Source organism: Sarcophilus harrisii, chromosome 3, assembly GCF_902635505.1.
Source record: "Sarcophilus harrisii chromosome 3, mSarHar1.11, whole genome shotgun sequence".
NCBI classification, from domain to species: domain Eukaryota; kingdom Metazoa; phylum Chordata; class Mammalia; order Dasyuromorphia; family Dasyuridae; genus Sarcophilus; species Sarcophilus harrisii.
Genome location: NC_045428.1, coordinates 301,966,540 through 301,992,685, shown reverse-complemented (window position 1 = coordinate 301,992,685; position 26,146 = coordinate 301,966,540). Strand labels below are relative to the sequence as shown.

The window sequence follows — 26,146 nt, the reverse complement described above, 5'->3', positions numbered from 1 at the left end:
AAATGGCAAATGATCTGAGATAGGTTATACATGTACAATCATAATAAACATATTTCCACATAAGTCAAGAATTAGAACAAAAGGGAAAAAAAACAAAAAAGAAAAAAAGTGAAAATGGTATATGCTTTGATCTTAATTCAGACTACGTAGTTCTTTCTCTGAGCGTGGATCCATCATGAGTCCTGGAATTGTCTTAAATCAGTGTATTTCTGAAAAGAGCTGAGTCTATCAAAGTAGATCATTATACGATGTTGCTATTACTATATATATATATGTTACTGATTCTGTTCACTTCACTCAGCATCAGTTCATGATAGTCTTTCCATATTTTTCTGAAATCTGCCAGCTCATCATTTCTTATAGCACAATTATATTCCATTAACCTCATATAGCACAACTTGTTCAGCTATTCCCCAATTGATGGACATCCTTTGAATTTCCAATTCTTTGCCACCACAAAGAGAGTTGCTAAAATATTTTTATATGTGTGGGTCCTTTCCAATCTTTTATGAGCTCTTTGGGATACAGATTTAGTAGTGGTACCACTGGATCAAAGGGTCCAAATTGCTCCCCAGAATCAGTTCACAATTCCATCAACAATGCAGTAATAGTCCAATTTCCCCACATCCTCTCCAACATTTATCACTTTGCCTTTTTTTTATCATATTAGGCACTTTGATAGGTATAAGATCTTAATTTGCATTTCTCTAATCAATAGCAATTTAGAGCATTTTTATATGATTATAGTAGCTTTAATTTCTTCATCTAAAAATTGCCTGTTCATATTCTTTGACCATTTATCAATTTTGCCTTCCTCCCTTAATCCACCTTTTCTTCTATCAGCCTATCCCTCTCACTTATCTCCTTTTCTTCCTATTTCCCTATAGAGCAAGATAGATTTCTATACACAACTATGTGTGTGTGTATAAACACAAACACACACATATACACACACATTCTTTCCTCTTTGAACCAATTCCAATAAGAGTGAAATTTAAGCATTACTTACTATCCCTCCATTTTTTTTTATCCCCTATAAAAAAAGTGCACTTCTTTTATGTGAGAAACATTTCTCCATACTACCTCTCCCTTCCCCTCCTCCTCCCAGCACATCCCTCTTTCTCACCCCATCATTTTTAGACCATTCCAAAATAAGCAACTTATATTCATGCCTTCTCACTATATAAGTTCTTTATAATTGCCCTAATAATAATAAAGTTCTTAGAAATTACATGTATCATCTTCCCATATAGGAATGTAAACAGTTTAAGTTTATTGAGCCCCTTATGCTTCTTTTGAGTCTTATATATGAATGTTAAATTTTCTATTCAGCTCTGGTCTTTTCATCAGGAATTCTTGAAAGTCCTCTATTTCATTAAATATTTTTGTTGTTTTTTTTTTCTGAAGGATTATATTCAGTTGAGTATTATTATTGGTTGAGTAAATTATTCTTAGTTGTAATCTTAGCTTCTTTGCCTTCAAGAATATCATATCCCAAATCCTCTACTCCTTTATCATGGAAGTTACTAAATTTTGTGTGATTCTAACTGTGATTCTACAATATTTGAATTGTTCCTTTCAGGCTTCTTTCAGTATTTTCTCTTTGACCTGGGAACTCTGAAATTTGGTTTTTACTTTGGGATCTCTTTCAAACGGTGATCAGTAAATTCTTTCAATTTTTATTTTACTCTCTAAATCTAAAAATATTGGCTGTTTTCCTTTGTAATTTCTTGAAATATGTGTAGGCTCTTTTTTTCTTTGAAGATCTGCTTGTGGCTATTTCATTGTATTATCTTCTGAGTTTGTGTCTTGGTCTCATTGTAGTAGCTTTTAATGGCCAAATTCTTTTAATATTGGGCAACTAGGTGGTGCAGTGGATAGAGTGCCAGGCCTGAGTTCAAATTTGGCCTCAGACAATTACAACCTGTGAGACCCTAAAAAAGTTTTCTTGTCTGTAAAATAAGCTGGAGAAGAAATAACAAACCACTGCAGTATCTTTTTCAAGAAAACTCTAAATGGTGTCACAGTGAGACACAACTAAAAAATGACTGACCTTCCTTTTTTCTTTTTTTGTTTATTGATTATTATTCCTTTCTAATTTTGACTTTGAATATTAGATACCTAGGGGTAGACAGACACTATCCCAAGCTTCGGGTATGTGATGTGTGTATCTGTGTGTGTGTGCGTGTGTGCACATGTGTGTATGCATATGTATGTGTGCTGGGCTACTCTTGTTTTCCATTGCTTTGCTTTTAAAGACATCCAAAATCTAATGCCAATATATTTTTTCTATTTATTTATTTCTATTACCTATTTCTAGTTATATTCCTCACCCTTCATTTTTAAGTTCCTGTCAAACTGACTTTCTTGCTATTTCTCACATGTGACTCTATATCTCTATCTCTGAACTTTGCAAAGTTTATGTGCAAAGTCTTACTTCTGTTCTGCCCAGTGAAGTGCAAGTGCCCTTTGGCAAAGTCCCACTCATCATGCCCTAGTTATTGGATTCTGTGCCAGTTTTTCATGCTTCTTTCACTTTGCATTCCATCTTGTATCCATGGAAGGATATCATCCTGTTATCCATGGACTTTCCACTAAGACTTGTAGATATTGCAGAAATCATTTTAAAATACCATGATATTCATATCAAGAGAAATGAGTTAAAGTCCAGGGACCTCTTTACATCTCCAAATAATTAGATCTGAGCCAAGGAGTGATCAAGATGTCACTTGCCATTTTAGGATATAACCAATCAATAAAGCATTTATTAAATATCTACTATATATCAGGCAGTGTCCCAGCATTGGGGATACAAAGGCAAAGAATTAAACTTTCTGTACCCTGGTTACTCAGTATGTAAAAGGGGTTTGAACTTAATGGTCTCTAAGATCCCTTCCTGCTCTGGGTCTTTAAATTTGGGAGATACAAGATGATTTGGATAAGAAGGCAGTAGCATTGGGGGATCAGAAAATGTTAACTGCTGAATGAGGCATTTAACCTGAGCCTTAAAAGAAAATAGGGAGTCTTAGGAATGGAGGTAAGGTGGCAGGTACTTTGGCCTGGAAGATGACCATAACAAACACAAGGAAAGTTACTAATGTATGGAGTTTCATTCTTTTCCCCTTAATTTGCTTTCTCTTGACTTCAAATTCATTTTTCTTCTTCATCAGAGGTTGTAGGATGATTTGAAGAAGTAGGAAAAAGAAAAGTAAATGCCTTAATGTTTACCAAGCCTACCTTATTTCCACAGTCTTTTGCCAACTTCATTTTTACTTTTATTTATTTTCCTTCCAGAGAAGAAGAGAATGCTTCATTATGGAAAAGACATTTGCTTTAGTGCTCTGGAAACAGAAACCTAAAATGGCAACCCTTTCCAAAGAAAACAGTTACTTTGAGTGGGACCTTGGTGCAATTGGGCTAGCTCCAGGATCCAGGAGGGGGTTCTAGTTTCCCTAACAGAAGTTATGTGGGCCCAGTTTGGTTTTCAGCACCAAGATCCTATGAACAATAAGCTGCTAAATCAACCCAACCCCTCCCACCCCCCCCCAAGTTGGTTGCCTGTAGGAGTCACTTCTGGCCATCTGAGCTGCTGCTTCAGGAATGAGTTAATTTCCTGAAGGCCAATTGGCCTAGATTAGTCTCAAATCTCTTTCCCAGCCTTCTCCCCTCCCCTACTCCAGAGGTTTGGGCTGAATAAGGCTGACCTCAGGAATGTGGCAAGGGAAACATCTGTTTCGCTCCAAGTACCCTTGTTTCACAGTCAGAGAACGTTTGGGCTGGATCATTTGCTCCAAACCTATGAGACCTGCTTCCTGGTTTTCCCTTTTGCCTTTTGTAGAGGTGTTAGGATGAGAGGTGGTTGTTGTTTTACTTTCATTCTCCAGGAGGACCGTGACATCAGGCAGGAGATGCTAGACATGCAAGTGAACTGGATTTAAGGGAGGGAGGGAGGGTGTGCAAAGGCACCTGGCTCACGTTCCCCTCCAGAGTCATCTGGGTCCAGTGGCCAGATATAGCTCAGGATGACGGGAGATGGTCCAGGATGCAGTGGGAGACCTTGGTCTTTTTAAGCTAAGGTATTCATATTTAACCAGTAGAAATATCATTACTTGAAATCACTAAATATTAGAAGCTCCTGTTTTATATTATCCAGGTTGATATGGAAAGGATAGTTAGCTAGATGGACAGATATATGATAGATAGATAGATAGATGTAGACAGACAAACAGACAGACATAGCAACATAGAGCATTTGTTAAATTAAGTACTTCTTGGGTATGACTACACCAAGTATGGGGGCAGAAAAACAAAAAAGACACAGTTTCCTTGAACTTGTGATGTTCTTTCAGGTGCTAGTAGAAATATGATCACTTGAGTTCACTGAATATCAGAAGTTTCTATATTATAGCCAGGCTGAGCACAGAAAGGATAGCTAGTTAGACAGACAGATAGATAGATGATAAAGATAGATATAGACATAAATAAATAGATGTATATATTCATATAGAGAATGAAGCCAATAACTTCATGCAACTCTATCTCATTTAAATCCAGTTACAAGTCCAAAACAAATGTGTATATATGTGTATGCATGAATATATGTACACATATAAACACACATACACATAAGATCCTTCCCTATAAGATGAAAAAAAAAAAGATGGGTGGTTGGAGTCTCCACATGAATGTTAGTCTGAGAGATAGTGAAAGAAAGGATAGAAAAATACTGGGAGCCAAGAGAATTGGGGAAATGAAATTTTTAAAAGGTAGAAGAAATTTTAAAAGGTTAGATTTTAGCCAATTAAAGCTATTCAGTGTTTTGTAGCTGAGAGATAATATGATACAATAGAGAACTGGACTTGGAGTCAGTAAGATTTGACTTCAAATTCCACCTCACATTTACTAGCTGTGTGACTTAACCTCTCTGGGCCTGTTTTTCATCTATAAAATGAGAGAACCTGTCTCCATGACGTCTAAGATACCTTCTGATTCTATATATATAATCCTATAAAACACTGGTATGCTCTGCATTACCATTTCCCAACCATTCACTCCTTTTTAGGAAGATGCCCCTCCTTCCATAGTGCTCTTTATAGTCCTCAAAAGTTTCCTGCACCATACATAGGATCATAAAATCATCGCATAAAGGGACCTTGGGATTCATTTAGTTCATCTCCTTTATTTTATGGAGGTAAAAACTCAGGCCCAGGGAAATGAAGTGACCTGTCTGAGAATACTTGGACAAGTTGCAGCAAAACCTGGCTTTCATTCACTCCCACTAGTCTGATTCCAAATCCAGGCATTTCTCCATCAGACTAGTCTGCTTTAAGTGCCCAGTTAACTAAGCATATAAGTCTCAATAAAAGAAATACATGAAAAATTGATAGCTTCCCATATTTTTAATTATCATTCAATTTCTTCCCATTTAAGACTTTTAAGCTTTACTTGAGGAATTAATTACATGTAAGGAGGTACACAAAGGTATATCATAACTAAATACAGAGGCACTAAATAATAAAACCACAAATGTGAAGATTGTACCTGCTGCCAGTTTACTTCTTTGTATAACAGACAAATCAATTAGATTGATTGTTAGCTAGATAGTTGTTTAGTTGTGTCTGACTTGTGATCCCATTTGGGGTTTTCTTAACAAAGATACTATAGTAGTTTGCCATTTTCTTCTCCGGCTTATTTTACAGATGAGGAAACAGAGGCAAATATAGAATTAAGTGATTTGGCCAGGGTCATACAGCAAGGAAGTATCTGAGCCCAGATCTGAACTTACAAATTTGACTTGAGACCTGGCACTCTTAAGCCATTTAGCTGCTCCATAAGTAGGTAGACAGACAGACAAATAGAGCATTTCTTAGGTATTTAATATGTGCCAGGCATTCTTAATACAAGTACAAATAAGCAAGACAGTCTCTAACCTTTAGAAGTTTGTATTCTAATGAGGGAAGATGGTACATAAAGGTGAGCTGGAATGTGGAGGCAAGGATTGAGAGAAAGCCACGAGACAAGTCCTGGGAATAATGTGAAATATGGATCAAGTCCCTCTTTTAAAAAGTTCGAGTAGATAGTAACGGATTAGGAGCCTGGAGCAGAGATTTCTTGAGCTTGGGAAGGCAGTTGGTAAGGAAGCTGGAAAGCTGTGTCAGTAGTGAATAGGATATTGTTGCCTCTGAGAAAAGGAAACCAGGTTGGCTGCCAGCAGGGTAAGGTTGTGGTTCTTCTTCAGGCCGTTAATAGTAATCATATGAATGATGAAATTTTCTTCCTGGAGAAGGAAAAAGAAAAACTTAGGGAAAAGGAGTTTGGTAGTAGAGGCAATCCCTACTTCTCATCTTTATAAATCTCTAGAGACCATATAGAAAAATCAGAAGGGTGAAAAGTAAAACTTTTTTAATAGTTATTTTATAGTGAAAAGCCCTCTTTTTTTTAAAGTGGTTCTCTTGAATTTGTAAGGCAAGATGCTGCCTAAATTTGTGGGGGTATCAATAAGGAAGAAAGAAAGGATAGTAGAAACTGATGAATCATTGATTAAAAATGACAAATTAATGGTTAGAACCAATAAATTAGTAGATAGTAGAGAGGCTAGTGATAGAATTTTCTAGCTATTAGCTGATAAGCATATCAGTGAAAGTCAAACTGACAGAAAGTAGAGCCAGCTATATTTAACTTTCCCTGGGACAGAATCATATAGTTCCTTAGTGATGTCCAAAAGCCTATGTGTTATCTCTAAGTGCTTAGTTATTTCCAAGTTTATGGGGAAGAGCATGTAGACAAAAGAATAAATGACCTTAAAATGGTTCTTTTTGTTTCCCTTTGAAAAAGGATAGGACAGAGCTAGAGAAGTGTTACTAGAAAATGATCTGGTCATTTCATTGGACTATAAGTTCAGTATGAGTCATCCATGGTAATATGACAATCAAAGATGCTACAATCTTTGCTGCTTGAGGAGAGATATGGGGCACAGGGCCAATCCAGTGATGGTCTGAGAACATTGTGCCCTGGTCAGAACATACCTGGTGTACTATGTTCAGTTCAAAGTATCAAAAGTTAGGAAGGACATTGAGAAACTGGACAGAATCCAAAAGAGACTAACAAGAGTTGTTAAGGACCTCAAAATCATTACCATATGAGAATTAGTTGAAAGAACAGGGGAGACTTAACCTAGAAAAGAGATTTAGGGGAGACATAGCCATAGTGGGGATTAGAATTGGTATGCTTGATCTCAGAGGAGAGAAGTGGGAACCAGAATTGCAGGAAGATTTAAATTTGATATAAGAAAAACTTCATAGTGATTAGAAGTATCTAAAAGTGAAATGTGCTGTTTTGAGAGAGTGACTGTCACTCATTAGCTATCTATGAAGTACCTACTGTGTGCCAGGCACTGTGCTAAATACCAGGGATATAAAGAAAAATAAAAACATATTTCCTGTTCTCAAGGGGCCATCGTGTAATGAAGGAGAAAACAAACAACTATATAAAAGCATATAGAGATAGATTGGAAGTAAGCAACAGAGAGGAAAGAGTGAATTGTCGAGCAAAAACTTATTTAGGAGCTTTGGAACACTGTGTTTTGTTCTTCATGCCCCAGGACCTCACCCCTGATATGATGCTGGACCAGAGCCCAGAACTAATGAAGTGATCACAAAATAATATGTCTTACCAATCCTTTTCTCCCCATCCAGTATGTTCTACTAGTACGCACACTAGAAAATAATTGATGGCAACTTGCAAATTTGTCAAAAATTGTACATTTGCCAGCTCATTTTATATTTCAACCTTGAGGGTGAAATCAAGCAGAGATTGAGGAGGAATGTGAGTTTCAACAAGTTCAGACATACATACTCATTCCTTGACTTATAAAATGTCTTTATCAGAATCCATTTCCCACCCCAATCCCACCTGCACAGCTCCACATAGAAGTGAGACAGTACAGCTGAGAGATGGGTTGGAATGCAATGATGTGACAATGCACTATACGTTGGACATCTGAAAGCTCACTCAAGTTTTCTACTTTCTCTAGTATTACACATTTAACCATACATTCTTCAAAATGCCAGTACCTTAGCCTATTTTTCAAAATTCTACTCAATTACCACTTCGTCCCTGAAGGCTTCCCTAATCTCTCCAACTGTCTTCATCCTCAGACTTGGCATAGAATTTTGTATTTTAATTTTCTAATATATAGTATTTACTATTATGAATGAGGGAAGTTATTATTTTACTATCATATTAATAAGCAATTGGGTTCCAGACCTTCTTCCTTTATTTCCTCATTTAAAGTCCAGCTCTAGTAAAAAGTTAATCTCTGAAGAATGTGTTTGATGGATGATATCCTAACTCTAAGATACTTTTATATCTTGGATCTACTTAATTAGAAGAGATTCCTTCAGTTTAGAATGTAAACAAAATCTAGTTTTTATGTGGGAGGGAAGCTCCTATTCCCTCAATCAGAGTTTATGTTGACCAGCTCATGAAGAAGAAAACTAACCAGAGCCATCTTGATGGAGATGGATTATCCTGTATAGATTGCTGGAGGTGGCTGAGTCTCATGATCAAGCCACATTCTCAACAGGAGTAAGGGAAGACTTCTAGCCCAATTTCTCCATTTAGGTTTGGTTTTTCAGTTGTCAAGGGAATTCCCTTTTAAGTATTATTTAAAACTTTCAGGCTTTCCACATCTTTTGTCTTTAATTGTGAAAGAAACCACTAACCACTGATTTATTGATTATTGGCGATCCAAATTAATAAAATGACTATTGTTTATCCAGAAACTCTGACTCTTGGGATTTTTCATTCATCACATTACTTAGTTAATATAATTGTCTGAGTTGAATACAAACTTCATGAAAACTACTATGCTTTATCTAAGCTTTGCAGCTCTATCAGGATTTTGTATATACTTATGACTTGATTTCAATTCCACAAAGATCTGATTTTGCTAGAGTGGGCACTCTCTTCACTAATGCAAATTTCAACATTTTGATGATTTTGTATATAATCCCTAAAAGGGAAAAAACTAAGACTTTCTGTGGTTTAAAAAGTCACCATGATGTAGCCTCCAAGATTTAACCAGGCTGGTCTTAGACAATAGATATTCTGTCTGTCATCAAATCCCTGCTTTTAGTTTTTCCAGCTGTGTTGAGCCTGCCAAACACTGTGTATCACTGGCATAATCTCTGAGAACTAGGGTCACTCCCATGACACCAAGAGACATTGTAGGGGGACTTAAGTAGAGATCTCAATATAAACCATAAAATGATACTTCTTGACTTTTGTCTTCAGTTATTAAGGTTACAAAAATAACCTTTCAAAAGTTTTCCCAAATATCTACTGATTTTCCCCTTTAAAATAAAAAAGAATTAAAGTACTAGAAAATGTTGAGAGAAGGAGAGCACACAAATATGTATCACACTTTAAATATATATATATATAAAATAATGTCTAATGACATTTTAGGGCAGTTGTGGCTCAGTGAATACAAGGCCTGGAGTCAGGAGTCAGGAAGACTTATTCAACAAGTTCAAATCTGTTTTTAGGCACTTATTAGCTGAGTAATTCTGGGCTAGTCACTTAATTCTATTTGCCTCAGTTTCCTCATCTGTCAAATGAGCTGGAGAAGAGAATGACAAAGCACTTCAATATCTTTGCCAAGAAAACCTCTAATAAAGAATCAGACCACCTGAAACAACTCAACAAAAACAAAGATGATATTAAGACTTTCATAGAACACAGAACAAGTGCTAACAGGAACAATCAGGAGTGGTCATACTTCATTTGACAGATACAGTCATTGTGACTTACATTATGACACTCCACTCAATTCCAGACAAACTGACCAGGTAGCTGATAGCCATACTCTCCATTCCATTTCTCCCCTCCTTGCATATGCTATTCCAATGCACTCCCTACTTATCTCCACTTCTTAAAATATTTTAACTTTAAAGCTAAAAATCTGGATCTTTCACCTACTTAAAGCCCCTGTCTTTAGTGTTCTCTTCCTTCTCAAATCCTTAAAGCACTTACTTATCTATGGAAATGTAGTATACCTCCAGTACAATGGAAGTCTTCTGAGAGCAAGACTTATTTTTCATTTTCACAACATCTACCATAATGCCTAACACACAGTAGATACTTAATAAATGATTACTAATTGAAAAATTTTACTTAGAATATAAGTAGGTGACCCTTACCTGTGGCCAGTACAGATTGGATTTATTTACAGATGGGTCTGTAAATTATTAAGCACTTAGTAGGTCCTGAGCACTGTGCCTAATCTATATGTCTCAGAAATATTCAGAAATACTTTTCTTTCATCCCTTAACCCACCATCTTCCATTTTCCTCAAATAATAAATATTTTCTCCTTTTTTCTTAAAATCTTCATTCTCCCCTTCCTCCAGTCAAAGTAACTAGGAATTCCCAACAGAGACATTCAGTTAATTATCATTAATGATGATTTTTTAAAATGGTGAATCACCAATTGCTTCACTGTCTCTTTCAGTATGAATTTCACTTACTAGGGTACTTGCGAATAGTCCTGAATGGTTGGAAATTCACATCCGTCTCTATTATGCGACAAACATATTTCTCATTGAGTTTGACGGGGTATCTCAGGACAGAATACACTCTATATGCACCATTCATCTGCTCCTCGAAGATCTCCACGGTGCTGTAATTGGACAAATCCCTCTCTCCCCGGTCCAGCCAAGTCACATTTGGCAAGTAGTACCAGCCTGAGGAGACGCAGGTGGCCACGGTTTCATCATCGATTTCCTTGAATTCCACTCGGGGTTCCTCAGAATCTAATTATACAAAATAACAAAACAATTATTGGCTTTCTGATTTTAGCCCCAGTGATAACTGCCCTTGAGTGCTCTGGGATAAGCAGGAATCTTGGGCTGACTTTCAAATTAACCTCTTGTGCTGTGTGATCAAACACTCGTTTCCTGGGAGTAGAAACATAATGGAAAAAACCACTGATCTTGTAACAATGCTGTCTATCTCTACCTTAATCTTATGTATTGCTATTTTGGTCTGGATCTGTGATTTCATTTCAAGCCCTGCATAAAAAGAAAATTGTACATGTAGAAAGTAGAGAGTTAATTCAAAATCAAGATCTGTATTCAAGGCTTATCTCTGATATATGCTGATTACTGAAGTCAGGGCACCTGCCTCTCTCAGGCCTCATTTCTTAGGAATTGCAATCCCTGGAACAAATTCTACATCCAGTCTGAGAAGATTAAGAGCTATTTTATCCTCTCCTGGAAAATTCTAATATGTTTTTCAAAGGTCTGCCAGCCCCTTCTCAAAGCCAGTGTACAAATTTTAAATGGAAATAGTTCTAATTTATTAAATTGTTCAAGGTTTCAATAATCAAATGAATACAATATAGGAAATAAAGAATTTGGAAATGCATGAAATGTCCTTTTAAATATGGGGGCAGCTCTACTGAATTCCACGGATATTTCATGAATGTCTGTGACATACAAAATATGATGTTAAGGGCTATAGAGAATTCACTGAAATTTAACACACACCATTGCTCTTAAGAGTTACAATTTAAGGAAGAGAATAAGGTTAACTAATATGAGATCTTGGACAAGTCTTGCTATTTCTTCAGACCTCATGTTCCTCATCTCTAAAATGAAGGAATTGTTACAAGTGAGTATTTAGGACCTTTCTAGCACTGACTTTCAATATCAATATATACTTAAATATCACCTGTATATAGAGAAATCTGCTGGGCACTGAGAATGATAATAAAATTAAGACAGATATATTCCTTGCCTTTTTGGCTTTCACAATCTAGTATTCAGATATGATACATACACAAACACCTGGGCTGCAATATATGTGACAAATAAATACAAAAGGAACAAAACAAGTTCTTTTCCAGACCCAAACCTGGGGGAACAAGGAACACATGGATTATTGCCAAAGAGAATAAAGAAGTCTTCATGGAATAGATGGCATGTCACCTGAACCTTGAATGTTGGGGAGAATATCAAATAAAGCAGAAATAAAGGAGAGGGAAAAAAATTAACAAAGGCAGCCTAGCACAGAACAGGTGGGATGGATGACATTAGTTCCAAGTGGCTAGAAGGTGGTATACAGGGAGGAGAGAAGAATGAGACAAAACTGTAAAGAGAAAGTAATGATTATGAGGAATCTAAAACACTAGCAGGAGTTTGAACTTTGTTTTGCGGGCAATTAAAGAGTTTTGGTCAGGGGAATGACCTGATAGGATCCATTCTAGATTAATCCAGAAACAGTGTAAAAGACAGAAATGCCCCAAACACATCCTCTCCTTACTTGCCCCCTACTGCGATCTATTCTTCTCTTAAATGCAACTCAAGCACCATCTTCTACATGAAAACCACTCTGATTCCACTCCCCACCTCCCCAATGTGTTAGTATCCTTCCTTCCAAATTATTCTGTACTTAAGGACTTTGTATGCATTAGTAGGGCAGCTAAAACGGATAGAATGCCAAACATGGAGTAAGGAAGACATCTCCCTGAGTTCAAATCTAACCTCAAATATTTACTAATAAATATTTACTTAACTGTTCTGTCTCAGTTTGGGAACCAATAAGCGTCCTTTTTTAGCTCCAAAATTCTGTTCTAGTTCCTGCTTTGTCATTAACTGTTTGCCTCAGGTTCCTCACCTATAAAATGAACTGGGGAAAGATAGGGCACACCACCCCAGAATCTTTGCCAAAAAGAAACTCAGATAGGGTCACAAAGAGTTGGACATTACTCAAAAATGTATTAACTTTATATTTATACTGTATTGGTTTTTATATATAATTGTTATCTTCCCCATTAGAATATAAACTCTCTTAGACTAGGAATTTATCTCATTCTTTGTACATGCAATTCCAGTGCCTGTTCTAGCACAATGCCCAGCATATAGTAAGTCTTTAATAAATGCTTTTTGATTGGTTGGATGGAGTTTGGAAAAATGTAGATGAGGGGGAGAAAAGTGAAGAGATTATTGCAATATTCCAGGCAGTTGACAACGAAGGAATATGCTAGGATAATAACAGTGAAAACATGGAAAAAAGGATATATTCATTGTTATTCAGTAGTTTTCAGTTGTCTAATTTTTTGTGACTTTATTTGGGATTTTCTTGGCAAAGATACTGGAGGGGTTGATCATATCCCTCTCTAGTTCACTTCTTCACATGAAGAAACTAAGGAAAACAGGGTCACATAACTAGTAAGTGTCTGAGGCTAGATTTGAATTAATGAAGAGAAATTTTCCTTATTCCTAACCAAGCACTCTATCCAAAATAGTCAATGGAGGCTACACAACCTAGCACAATGTCTGTCATGTAGAAGGCATTTAACAGATGCTTTAATAGATGAATTCACAAAATCTTATAACTGATTAGATGTGAAAGGTAACAGAAATCCATTTTCCTTCCCTTCCACTCTCCATCTCATTAAAAAAAAAAAAAGTGTTATAACAAATATGGACAGCAAAGCAAATGCCCACAAAAGCTATGTGTAAAAATAGATGACTCATTCTGCACTCTAAATTCATTACCTAACTAATGCATGGCATGTTCCATCATGGAAAAGTTAAAGAAAATCCATTAACCTGACCATGTTCATAACTCAATGAATAATGGTGTCACTATCAGGAAAAGAGAAATATTAAAGAGGAACAAGCCTGGGGGAAAATATTTTAGCTTGAGTTTATTTAAGCCAAATTGATTTTGGAATATATAGGTAGAACTCCTCATTCAGAGTTCTCTCCTGCTAGAGGGACAACCCCTTTCCAAAGGACTTATCAGGCCTGAATAACTCAAACGAATAGTGGAAGGTATCTTCCAAAAGTTCTGTCTGAGCTCTCTCTCTTAATCACAGAAGAAAGTTGGGGGTTAGAGATACAGACTGAAAAGATTTCTGTATTGAAGATTTTGTGAAGAGGCATTAAATGATTCTAAATGTAGGAGAAAAGAGATTCTACTTGCAATTCTGCTATTAACTGGCAAAACTGAAGCTTTGGGCAAGTTCAATAACTCTGCAACCATAACATGAAGGGTTGCACCAAATAGCCTCTAAGGACCTTTTTAGTTCTAGAATTTCAGGTATACTGATGAATTGACAATGTAAGTAAAATAGTGAATCTGAGACCAAGTACTCAGAAATTCTCTAAAAGCAGTTAGGTGGTATAATAGATAGTGATGAATGTGGAGTAAGGCAGACCTGAGTTCAAATTCAGCCTCAAACACTTACTGTTTGACTCTGTAATTTTTCTCAGACTTGTTTATCCCATCTGCAAAATGGGAATAACAATTATATGTACCATCTAAAATGATATACTATAAGGATTAAATATTATAGGACATATTGTAATATAATATATAATATACATTATATATATTATAAGGATCAAATTAAATAACATAGGGAAAGTACTTTGTAATTTTTAAAGCACTATTTAAATATTAGGGTTTGCAGATACAGCTTCAAGTAATTCCCTTACCTTCTACAATTAGCTTAATTTTACTTTCTCCCCGTCCAGTTGGAGACATAGCAAAGCACTTGTAGATTGCTTGATCCTGGAAATTCACATTTTTTAATAAAAGGGATAAGCTTCCTTCAGAAATTTCTTCACGATCCACAGAAACTCTTTTCTCATACATGGAGTTCTGTTCCTCCACTTGTTCCTTGTCATTTTTAAACTGGTAAACCACTTTTGAGAACATCTCAAAAAAATCATAGAACCTGAAGAAACGGAAATAATCATTGTCATCTTCCACCTCAAATTCCTCTTCGATGTCTTCTCTTTCCCAGTAAAACTCAAGGTCGTCTGTGCCTTTCACGAAGGAGAAATGGCAAGGCAAGGTAACATCAGTGTAAGGGTGGACTCTTAATTCATCGATAGCCACTGGGAACATCAGAGATGGAGACAAAGTTAAGTAAGATGCCCACAAAATGAATGATTCTGAATTTCTCAGGACATAGTAGCTTTATAAGGACCAATGGTTACAGGAACTCAGAGGTCTGACTTTATGTCACTAAACAGAATTTCAGATGAAATGCATTGAAATTTTAGAATTAGAAATGTTTCATTCAAATCCCTCCTTTTCTTTCTCCCTAACCCTCCCATCCCCTAAAGAAAGGAAATAAAATGACCTAGCTAGTAAATGACAAAGCTGGGCTTAGAATTCAGGCTTGTGAAACTAAAAAGGATACTTGCTGGTTGCCAAACTTTTTGACCTCAAAGATTACTATATTTCATTTGGTAGAAGAGTAGAGTCTGCATTTTGTGAGTATGGGGATTCATAGAAGAAGGGAGGACTTTTTTTTAATGGAAAGAATGGGAAAGTAAGGAACAAGTGTCCCAAGGGGATGGGAGGAAGATCTAGTTAGTTTGAGATTATGGGTGACTTGTCTAATTGGACTAAAAATAAAAAAGTAAAAATAGATCATCAGGAAATCTAAGAAGGAAGGAATCTTAAAAAGAATTTAAACCAACATCCCCATTTTATTGATGATAAAAATGAGGTCAAAAGAGTGACGTGATTTGCTCCTAAGTCATACATACAGCTAGTAAATGTTGAAGAACCTTCTCTGCAGCACTGTACTTTTTCCATGACACTGTGCCTCCATTTTATAGTGATGTCTCACAGGCAGTGGGAAAGATCCAGCTCATCTCTATCGGAGAAAAGGCTAAAAAGAGTATTTTAAGGGGAAATTCTGCAAATAAATGAAACTTCATTTGCTTTTTGTAAGTGGAACTTGGATATTAAGAAAAGTAAGATTCCACAATTTTGGACACAATTTTGTACAAAGAAGCTAGACTTTCAGTAAAGATATTTGAGGATAATTAGACTACTAGGTAGCAAAGTAGATAAAGCACTGGGCCTGCAGTACAAAGACCCGAGTTCAAATCTAATTTCACATCTTTATATTACCTGTGTGGGCAAGATATGCCCTCTATATACCCCAGTTTTCTCATTTGTAGAATACAAAATAAATTTTTGTAAAAAAATAAAAAAAAATTTGTAAAAAAATTTATAAAATAATAACAATTACTTCCCAGAGTTGATGTAAGGATGAAATGAGATAATAATTGTAAAAATGCACAAAGTTTGGCATATAATACATGTTATATAAATCTTAGCTATTATTATATTTAATCTTTTTCTCATAATAACTTTTGGCATCCCTCTAATGTGATTATAATACTCTCTTCACCTACTGACAACCATACTCTAATCTCTCATTTGTTAAGTAACAAGGAATGCTGGTAAATGTTTAACAGCTGACTCTCCAAAAAGCTATGGGACACACTGTTAAGTTTAATCTTCATTATTAACCTTTTCTTCATCACTTTCTCAGTCTAGACAATCAACAAAGCAATAAATCAAGTCCCTATTTATAGCATTTGCAGATTTCCAAACTACAAATGTTCACAATGAAAATTTTATGCTGAAAAATTGTAGTTAGCTCTCCCAAGCTGGGAATATACAACTCATGGTCTAATATTCCAAATTTTAAATTTATATGCACCGGGACTGACTAGGAGGGTTATGACCTCCCTTTTTTTCATTCTTTATCTCATGCTGTCTTCACCCAGAGTTCTCTCCTGCTAGAGAGACAACCCCTTTCCAAAGGACTTATAGGGCCTGAATAACTCAAAACGAATAGTGGAAGGTAAAAATCAGTCCAAAAAAGCATTTATTAAATATTTATCCAAGTTCCTTGCTACTCCTCCGATTTCTTTATATTAGATCACCTTCCAACATCAAAAATTTTCCCTTTCTCTAGATAGGAAGCTAAACTCTTAGATTTCTCAGTTTGAGGTTGCTGACAGTCTGAAAGAATGAACCTGGCCAGGAAATCTATGCTTCTCTCATTAGAAAGCTGTATTCCAGGATTTAACTTTTCTTTCCTATGTTCAGGAGTCTGGGATTCAGAAACTCACCACTTAGCTATTTGGTCCATAGATCTATGGTCTCGCAAACTGAGAAATTATACCATTGCCTCTCTAAGGCTGAGCCAAAGAATATGAAATTTAAGACGTTTTTTCTTAAGCCATATCCACAAGAATACACCAAGGATGCCTCTAAGCAAATCTAAGTTTATTTTTCTTGTGGGTATGTCCATATACTCAGGATGTGTACAGGTCTTTGGAGGAAAGTGGAATCACTGATATTTTGTGGCAATTCCTTTCCAGAAATTCCATATTTGCTTTTCTTCAAAGGAAATTTAAAACCACAAGCTTATACTATTAGCTTGGAGTACTTTAGGACCTGGAAGAAAGATAGAACCCATAAGAGAGGAAGATGTTATGGGCTACTATGTTGTTCCATTAAGTCTGACTCTTCCTGACTTCATTTCCTTTTCCAGCCATTTTTACAGATTAATTAACTGAGGCAAACAGAGGTTAACTGCTCATAATCATACTATTAATTAAGTATCTGAGGTTAAATTTGAACTCAGATCATCTAGCTGCTCAAGGACAACTATTGATCTTGCCATTATATTTTCTGAAATAAAAGTTGTCCTATGATCAACATATGTATAGTTACTATCACTGTTTGTATGGGATCTGGGGACTCTATTAGTCATATCTGTTGAGCGCTATTCTGAAATTTCCCAGAGAGAATTTTGGATAGGAAAAGCAAACCAAAGAATGAATGATGTTTTGAGGGCAGGTCTCGAGATTGGACCAGATCCATATAAAGGATACCTAGGATTCTGGACCACAAATTATAATTAGTTAGTTGGTTTTTCTCTGACTCTCTTTATATGGGTTAGCTACTTCCTACTCCTATTTTATGTATGCAATTGAGTGATCCTTTTCTGTCCCTACATTAAAGAAAAGCATAGATCTGGTAAATGTTTAACAGCTGACTCTCCAAAATGCCATGGGACACACTATTAAGTTTAATCTTCATTATTAACCTTTTCTCCATCACTTTCTCAGTCTAGACAATCAACAAAATGATAAATAAGTTTTGTTTAAATTTTAATTAGCCAATTTAAATTAGATTGGGACTGAGGTTGGATCCAGCTTCCATAACCTTGGAGAGACAAGAAGAATTATTGGAAGTCATAGAGAATATTTGCGTGCCTGAGGATTGTTGAAAGGTTAGATCAGTTGGTTGAATTACCCCAACCATGGTTTCAAGGTATAGTATCTTGACCACAGGTGGGATTTTCCAGGGCAGACCTATTTAAAAAAAAATCTCAATTCAGGTTATTAACCATCTATCTATGGGAGAATGGGTCTCAGTCTTCTACAGTTGTGTTATTTCCTTTTATAGTTTTAATAATGCTTTCTAAAGAATATAATAATACTTGTTAGGCTGTCTGTCCAAATTTGGGGTTTAGAAAATATGGCCACTGCAATTTAAAGTTTTTCATTGTGGGTTGTGTGTGTGTGTGTGTTTGAGATTGCTACAATATGAAGCCCTATGATAGTACATGATAGTCCAGATGGGTTTCTCAAAAACAAATAGAATAAAGAAGGAAACTATTCCATTCTCAGGTAAACTTCAAAGTTAATCAAGGGAATACCCACAATCCTTTTTGTAAACCGACTCACCTGCATGCTGAATGAGCAGAAGTATGCTGATGATCATCACCAGAAAGGAAGACATCCTCAAAGCATCCCACGGGGAAAAACAGAACATCTGCTTTTGCAAGAGAGAACTTTAGTCAAAATGATCACAATGATGCTGAAGAAGAGATTGGGGAGATCCATACCAGTAACCAACAGTTCTCCAAATTCCCAGCAAGTATTGAGGGAAAGATTTGAACCCAGGTCTTGTAAGCCTAGAAACAGGCTTACAAGACTTTATACTGTACCATGATGCTTTCCTTATGCAATATGCAGTCTTTTTCTAGGCTCAGGAATAACTTCTGATATAATACTTCATGGATTCAGGATTTCTTCCAAACAAATGATTGCTAACCCTCTTTGGATTTTATTAAGGAAGAGGCAGCAAGATTAAAGTCAGGGCAAGAATGTAAGTGTATGAACATTTAGTATAAAAGAAAAGAAGGAAGGAAGGAAGGAAGGAAGGAAGGAAGAAAAGAAGGAAGGATTTGCATCTCTGGCATGTAGAATACTTCTTTGTACATAGTAAGCTCTTAATAAATACTTATTTATTCATTCATATGGTCATATGAAACATACTTGCATGTAGCATGAAGATGAAAATTTCTAGACCTTGCAATTGCTATCACCTTCTTCCTCTTTCTCTTTCCTTCTCTAAGCACAGATCAATGATGGGAACCCTAACAAATGGACATTTCCTATCTTAGGGAGTACTCCCCTTTCTTGAGAGGGAAGTATAGTGAGAATAATTGATATGATTTAAGTTATCTGTATATGGCCTTGCATAACTTTTTGAACTTTACATCTGATGTACCTCCTGTGGTGGAGGAAATTTTTAAAAATATGTCTTTCACTTGATATCCATATTGTTCAGTAAGCATCTTTGTGAGGAGAGACTCTATTATTTGCATTTCAGGGTGATCCTGGACAAAAGCCATACCTAAGGTTTTGTTTTGTTTTGGTTTTTTGAGTCTAAGTTCCCAATTTTGCTCAAGCTGGAAGGGTAGCTCCTTTTGGACAGATCCCACGGTGATCAGCATGACTTAAGTTGTGTTTAAATTTCCCTGGGGTTATTCCATGGTTAGAGAAGAACTGGTCAGAACCGGACCCTCTTTGGGATCAAGACCCTCAAGATGTGAGCCTGTCTCCTTTGAGGTCTTCCCTAGACCACAGATCCCCTCTAGAAGGAAGATTACTATGAACATGAGATGGCAGCAGATTTTTATTTCTTCTGCTACATTAACTGCTGTAGTAGTTAAAATCTATACAAGGCATCCCTAGAGAACTTAAAATACCCAAATGCCCATTACACTTATTAAATTTGCCCGTGGCAACTTTGTGGGACTATGGACAGAGTTTGCTTTCACCTCTCATTTGAAATATCCAAGCAACTCATAAGAATCAGATCTTGTGGTCAGCCAGGGTATGATTTTCTTTACTCATCTCTCAAACTCAAGAGCTCTCTAATTTAACCTCATGTTGCTTATGAAGTAACGGGGACAGAAAAATGATTTTTGGAATCTCTGGTTGTTGTATTGTGCTCAGAGAAGAATCTAGGGAAGAAAAGGAGAATTCCCAGCAATTGGGAAGTTCAGGAACCTTGAATCACAGATTGTATAGAGATCTCTTCAGATGTCTTTCAGGTAGGACACAGAGCGGGACAAGAGTGCGTCTTCATGGCCCTCAGTTAAATGATTATCAGAAGACAGTTCTAGCCACTGAAAACCAAAAAAAAAAGGCCTTCACCATATCTTTCCAGAAGATGTATGTCCTTCACCAAGGAGGGCTAGGGCCCATGTCCAGTGTCATGAGAGATGATCCAACATAACAAAAATCTACACCTTGTAATTTCATTAAGTGGATGTGTGATGGGACCAGATCAACCAGGGGCTGCCCCTGGTTACCCTTGTCACATGTGAAGCATGAAGAAAAAAGTGAAGTATTTCCCATTTTGGAAAGATCTACTCTAAACTTCTAGTAGAACACAACTTGGAGTCTGGGAGGTATAGAGGTAAGGGGGAAGAAAGAGACCTAAAATGCAGTTTTTGAACTCTCTAAACACCAGAAAATAAAACTGAAAATTGGAGTGAGGCAGGGCTGTGCAAAGTCACCAGCCCAGTTCTCTTCTCTGGAACCATCTGGGTCCAGTGGCAAGATATAAATTAGAATGACTGGAGATGGCCCTCAATGCAGAGTATTCATTTGCCTTCTCATCAAAGATAGAGTGGGCAAAGTCAAGCTAGAAGGAAAACAGTAAATTAGGCTACACAACAAGGTAGTTTTACCCATTTCTGTGACTATCCTCACCTTCTCTCCCTCCACCCATCCTTCTGCCTTTGTATATACCATTCTCCCTGACTCTACATCTTTTTTTTCATTTAATGCTTTTTTTTTCCCTTCATTTCATTTCTCAGTGGTTCTTACCCCAGGTTCATGAACTTTAAAACATTATTTTTTGATATGTTTCAACATAATTCTTTTCCTTTGTAATTCCTTGTATTTTGTTTTTAAATATGTAAAAATATTATTTTGAGAAGAGTTCCATAACCTTCATCAGAATGCCAAAAGAGTACGCAATACAAAAAAAGGTCAAAAACTTAAGTCTGTATCTTTCTCTGCCCGTTGAACTCCCTACCTTCGTTTTTTGCTTTTCTCCTCTCATTTCTGTTACCTTTGGCTTTTTCCTCCTTTTCTTGTTCCTCTTTGTTGTTTACCCTGCAGATGAGAGATTTATGCAAATGGATACTCTCATTCCTGATGTGAATCTCTTCCTTGCCCTGCCAGTTCATCCTAGTGGGTCACCCTTCCTCAAGCTTCTCCTCACCTCAGTCTAGATTCCATTCAGCTGTCAAACTGATCTTCTTAAAGTTCAGGTGTGACCATCACTACTCCACTACCCTTCAAGAACCTTTTGAGATCCTATTACTTCCTGAGGATTCAATATAAAATCCTGTTTGGCATTTAAGCTGCCTTTCATAATTTTTCTTCTTCTTACTATTTCAGTCTTCTTATAACTTATTCATATTCAACTACTATATAGATCTAGTGGCACAATTATCTTTCTATCTCCTGACTGCATTTTCATTGGTTGTCCCCCATACTCTGAATATTTTCCCTCCTTATCTATGCTTCCTGGCTTTCCTAGCTTCCTTCAAGTTTCAGCTAAAATTTCATTTTCCACAAGATATTTTCAATACCCTTTAGTGCTTTTGCTCTGAGATTATCTCCAATTTATCCTGCTTGTATGCCATTTGTACAAAAGTATTTACATAATTGTCTCTCCCATTAGACTGTGATCTCCTTAACATGAGGGACTAGTTTTATATTATTTTGTTTTGCCTTTTTTTTGTACACCCAGCACTTGATACAGTGTCTAACACAAGTAAGCACTTAAATGTTTGTTGATGACTTCACTTGATCCTTCATATCCTTGTCTATTCTTTCTCTCCACATCCCTATTACTCTCTTTCCCTTTATCACCTTTTTCTATTCCTTAACTGTTCCTTAGCATGAAATTTAAGTATATTTTTATTACCACATTCATTTTTTTCTTTCTCAACAGTATTTTATTTTTTAAATACATGTAAAGATAGTTTTCAAAGTTTTTTAAGACTTTATGTTCCAAATTTTTCTCCCTCCATTTATCTCCTCCCTCCCCAATCTAAGTTAAACTTGTGCAATCCTTTTAATTTCCATATTTGTCATGTAATATCACATTCATGTTAAATCATCAGTTAAACTTTCATGCTTCCTGTTATCTTTATTTTTAAGTGTGTTGGGTATATATTTTATATTTTCTTTTCACTAGTTAAAAAATGGAGGTACTTTTTACTTGCATATGAAGCATGACATATTTTTCCCCCTGTAAATCAATGACCTTTGATGGAGAAGGAATTGCTATTTCAGAGTTAGAAAAGTTTTAATGACATTGGAGAATAAATTTATTATACCCTCTTAAGGAATCTTTTTTTTCCTTTTTTATATATCCACTAAAAAAATATTAATGACAAGGTCTTCCAGCATCTCACCAAGTATGCTTTTGGGATCCTCTTCCCACAGATATAATAAGATGTTGGTGGGGAGCTAATGTGTAGATATAATACATATTTGGTTTGGGGCAAATGAGAAGGCATTTCCTTAGGTAACTAGTTTTTAACTTGATAAGCCCTAGAGAATGAAGCTAAATAAGCAAGAAGATAGGTCTGCTACCACTTGAGTATTCCCTGCAAATTTGTGGAAAGAGAAAAACTCAAAACACTTCAGGAGCAATATACAAACACAGAAGAATGTCCTTTCCCTTGATGTGAAACAATACTGGAACTAAGTGTAAGAGCTAGACAATCAAAATAACAATTGTTAGAAATGGTTTCATTTAGAACATGGGACACTAAGCACAATTTTTTAAAAAGTATTTAAAATAACAAGAAATAAATAAAAGAAAAAATAAAAGCCATCTGGCACACAAAGAGAAAGGAGTCAAAGATGGTGAGAAAACTAAATTACACACAAAGAATAAAGTGAGTCATGAAAATTAATAAAATAAATGTGTTTCATAGAAGACTAAGATTTTTCTTTATCACGGGTGAAAAACTGATTACAAAAAGGAATATGAATACTATACAATTCTACAGTTTGTGGGAAATTGAGGAAATCCCATAGAAAGAATACAAAATAGAGTAGGAAAGAGAATGTCAACAATGATCATGCATATTGCAAATAGGATATGTATCCTTGTAAAGGCTGTAAGAAATTAGGTCTGTATAAAGATCTAAGTGGAAAGCATTAAAATGGATAATGCCTCTCATCCTCCAAACTAATAAAACATTCCCTCTGAAGATGCTGCTGCTTACCTGTGTTACAACTGGTCCCTCTGCATAACCAGGTGAATCCACTGAGATGGAGGATGTCTGGCTTAGGAAGAAGGGTGTGTCCCAGATCAAAGTGGGAAGAACCAAGGATAGAGTGATGACAGTCTCCAGGGAAGGAGTTTAATGAGATGAATATAATACACCTACTAAGCCATGTTTATGACTTTATATTTTAAACTACAGTGGTATGGAATAAATACAATTGATTGGCAAGTATTCACCGCCTGCCTGCCTACCATGTTCAACCTTGTTCTACTACAAGCTACTACAAGCTTGTTCTACTACAATGGTTGGGGTTTCCAGGAATTTATTTTCTCAGTTACTCTAGTGAATCCTAAGAAGAGATTAAAAAAGTCATCACCAAATGGTTCTAGAAGAGATTATTCTATCAATTGATTTAAATAAAATTATCATATACTTACTATTTAATAATGTTGTTCCTAATAGGCTCACTTATACAATACAAGCACAAGGATCAATGGCAAGAATCTGACTTCTTCAGATATTATTTATTATTAAAAATATGTTTAAAAGAATTACGTTACCTATAGCAGATTGCTTGCTATCTGGGCAGGGGGGAGAGGTAAGGGAGGGAGGGAAAAAATTTGGAACACAAATATTAAAAACTATCTTTACATGTATTTGGAAAAATAAAATGCTATTAAAAATGAAAAAATAAGTTTATAAAAAGCAAACACAGGAAATGAGTAAACAAAAGAACAAAAGAAGCAAAGAATATTGTGAGTCAAGTTAATCAAATACCAAAACACCAGAAGTAAAGTAAATATAAAGAGAAATAAAACTTGATATCTTGAAATGTATGACATATTTCAGGAACATACATTAGAATGAGCCCTGCCAAGAAAAACATGATAAGAGATAAAAGAACCTGGAACAGCTAAACTATTTTAAAAAAGACTCAAGCTAAAATAACAAGATGTGTTCAAAAGAACAAAAGGTCAAAAATATCAAAGGAGTTAATGAAAAAATATGAAGGAAGGAAGTTTAGGAATACCAGATATTAAATTGTATTATTTGTTGTTCAGTCAATTAGTTGTGTTTGACTTTTTATGACCCCATTCTGGGTTTTCTTGGCAAAGATACAGAAATAGTTTACTGTTTCTTTCTTCAGCTCATTTTACAGATGAGGAGTCTGAGGCAAATAGAGCTAAATGACTAGCCCAGGATCACACAATTAGGAAGTGTCTTGAACTCAGGTCCTCCCAGCACTTTATTCTCTGTGCCATATAGTTTTCCCTAAACAGCATTATGAGGCAGTAATTAGAAACTCTATCTAGTAAGATTGATTAAAAAATAGAAAAGTGGATCAGTGAAACAGAGTAGATATACAATACATAGTAATAAATGATTACAGTAACTTTGTGTTTGTCAAATGTAAACATTTAAGCTTTGGGGATAAGAATTCACTATTTGGTTAAAAAAAATTGTTAAGAAAACTGGAAAGCACTCTGGCAGGAACTGGGTGTAGACTAACTTCTGAAACAACTTATCAATCAATATGGATACATGGCCTAGATATAAAAGGAGATATTATAAGCAAATTAGAAGCATATGGATCATATTATCTACCAGACTTATTAATAGGAGAAGAATTTATGAATTAAGCAAGAGATAGAGCGCATTATAAATTGTAAAATGGACATGGATAATTTTGATTATATCAAAATTAAAAGGTTTTTTTTAATAAATAAGAGGTTTTGTATAAATAAAATTGTCACAATTAGAAGAAAAGCGGAAAGTGCATGGGGGTGAATTTATAGTTTCTCAGATAAAGGTTTCATATCTTAAACATAGGAAGAACTTTATAAAATTTATGAGAATATGACATTACCCAATTGAGAAATAATTAAAGGTGAAAGGATAAGAACAGGCAGTTTTTTAAATGACATCAAAGCTATATGTAAGTATATGGAAAAAATGCTCTAAATCATTATTGATTAGAGAAATGCAAATTAAAACAACTTTGAGATATCATCTTATACCTATAAGACTAATTAACATAAGAGAAGGGGAAAATGACAAATCTTGTAGGGGATGTGGAAAAATCAGGACACTAATTCACTATTGGTAGAACTATGAACTGATACAATCATTTTGGAGAGCAATCTGGAATTATGCTAAAAGAGTTATAAAATTGTTTATATCTTTTGACCCAGAAATATCATTACTAGATATGTTTCCCAAGGTAATCGGGGAGAGAGGAAAGAATATATATATACACATATACATATGTATTATATACACACACACACATACACATATATACATTTGTATGTATGTATATAGGGGTGTATATGTGTGTATATCAAATGATGGTCTTCTCTATTGTGGGATGGGAAGGCAGAGAGGGAGATAGTTCAGAATTTAAAATTAACAAAAAATAAAATAAAATTTAAAACTAAAACACCTACAAAAAATCTCAATACTTAATGATATCAAAAAAATATCAAGCAGAAATAATGAAAATCTTTTCAATATGAAGAACATTACAGAAAATCTAAAAATGCCAATATATGGAATCATGGAAATTGAACCAATTAAATTTGCAGATAAGACAAGTGAAATGGAAAAATAAACAAAAAATAACCTAGTTAGAAAGAGATTTGGAAATCACATAGCTACAAATGATTAATCTAGAGGTTGAGACAAGATGTAGCAATTT

General features: G+C 35.5%; 1 protein-coding gene across 2 annotated transcripts; it reads right to left on the bottom strand.

Moving 5' to 3' along the window:
- Window positions 1-5,677: 5,677 nt before the first annotated feature.
- On the bottom strand, window positions 5,678-18,688 carry LOC111719696 (butyrophilin subfamily 2 member A2). Of its 2 annotated transcripts, none has more exons than XM_023499052.2 (4): window positions 18,581-18,688; window positions 14,507-14,911; window positions 10,529-10,813; window positions 5,678-6,277 (listed from the first exon to the last, which is right to left on the bottom strand). In XM_023499052.2, exons 1-4 carry the CDS (start codon window positions 18,666-18,668, stop codon window positions 6,243-6,245), a joined length of 813 nt encoding a protein of 270 aa, XP_023354820.1. In that variant the 5' UTR covers window positions 18,669-18,688; the 3' UTR covers window positions 5,678-6,242. The 2 variants fall into 2 exon arrangements, with proteins under 2 accessions (XP_023354820.1, XP_031815570.1); XM_031959710.1 differs by lacking the exon at window positions 18,581-18,688 and adding an exon at window positions 15,572-15,827.
- Window positions 18,689-26,146: the final 7,458 nt, after the last annotated feature.

What these genes read in the sequence shown, in the direction of transcription:
- LOC111719696 (XM_023499052.2), bottom strand. Translation starts at nt 18,668, where the DNA reads ATGTTCTGTTTTTCCCCGTGGGATGCTTTGAGGATGTCTTCCTTTCTG. An exon ending in TCTGCTCATTCAGCATGCAG is followed by an intron (nt 14,912 to 18,580) that starts GTGAGTCGGTTT and finishes TGATGTTCCCAG; the next exon opens with TGGCTATCGATGAATTAAGA. An exon ending in AATTAAGCTAATTGTAGAAG is followed by an intron (nt 10,814 to 14,506) that starts GTAAGGGAATTA and finishes TTGTATAATTAG; the next exon opens with ATTCTGAGGAACCCCGAGTG.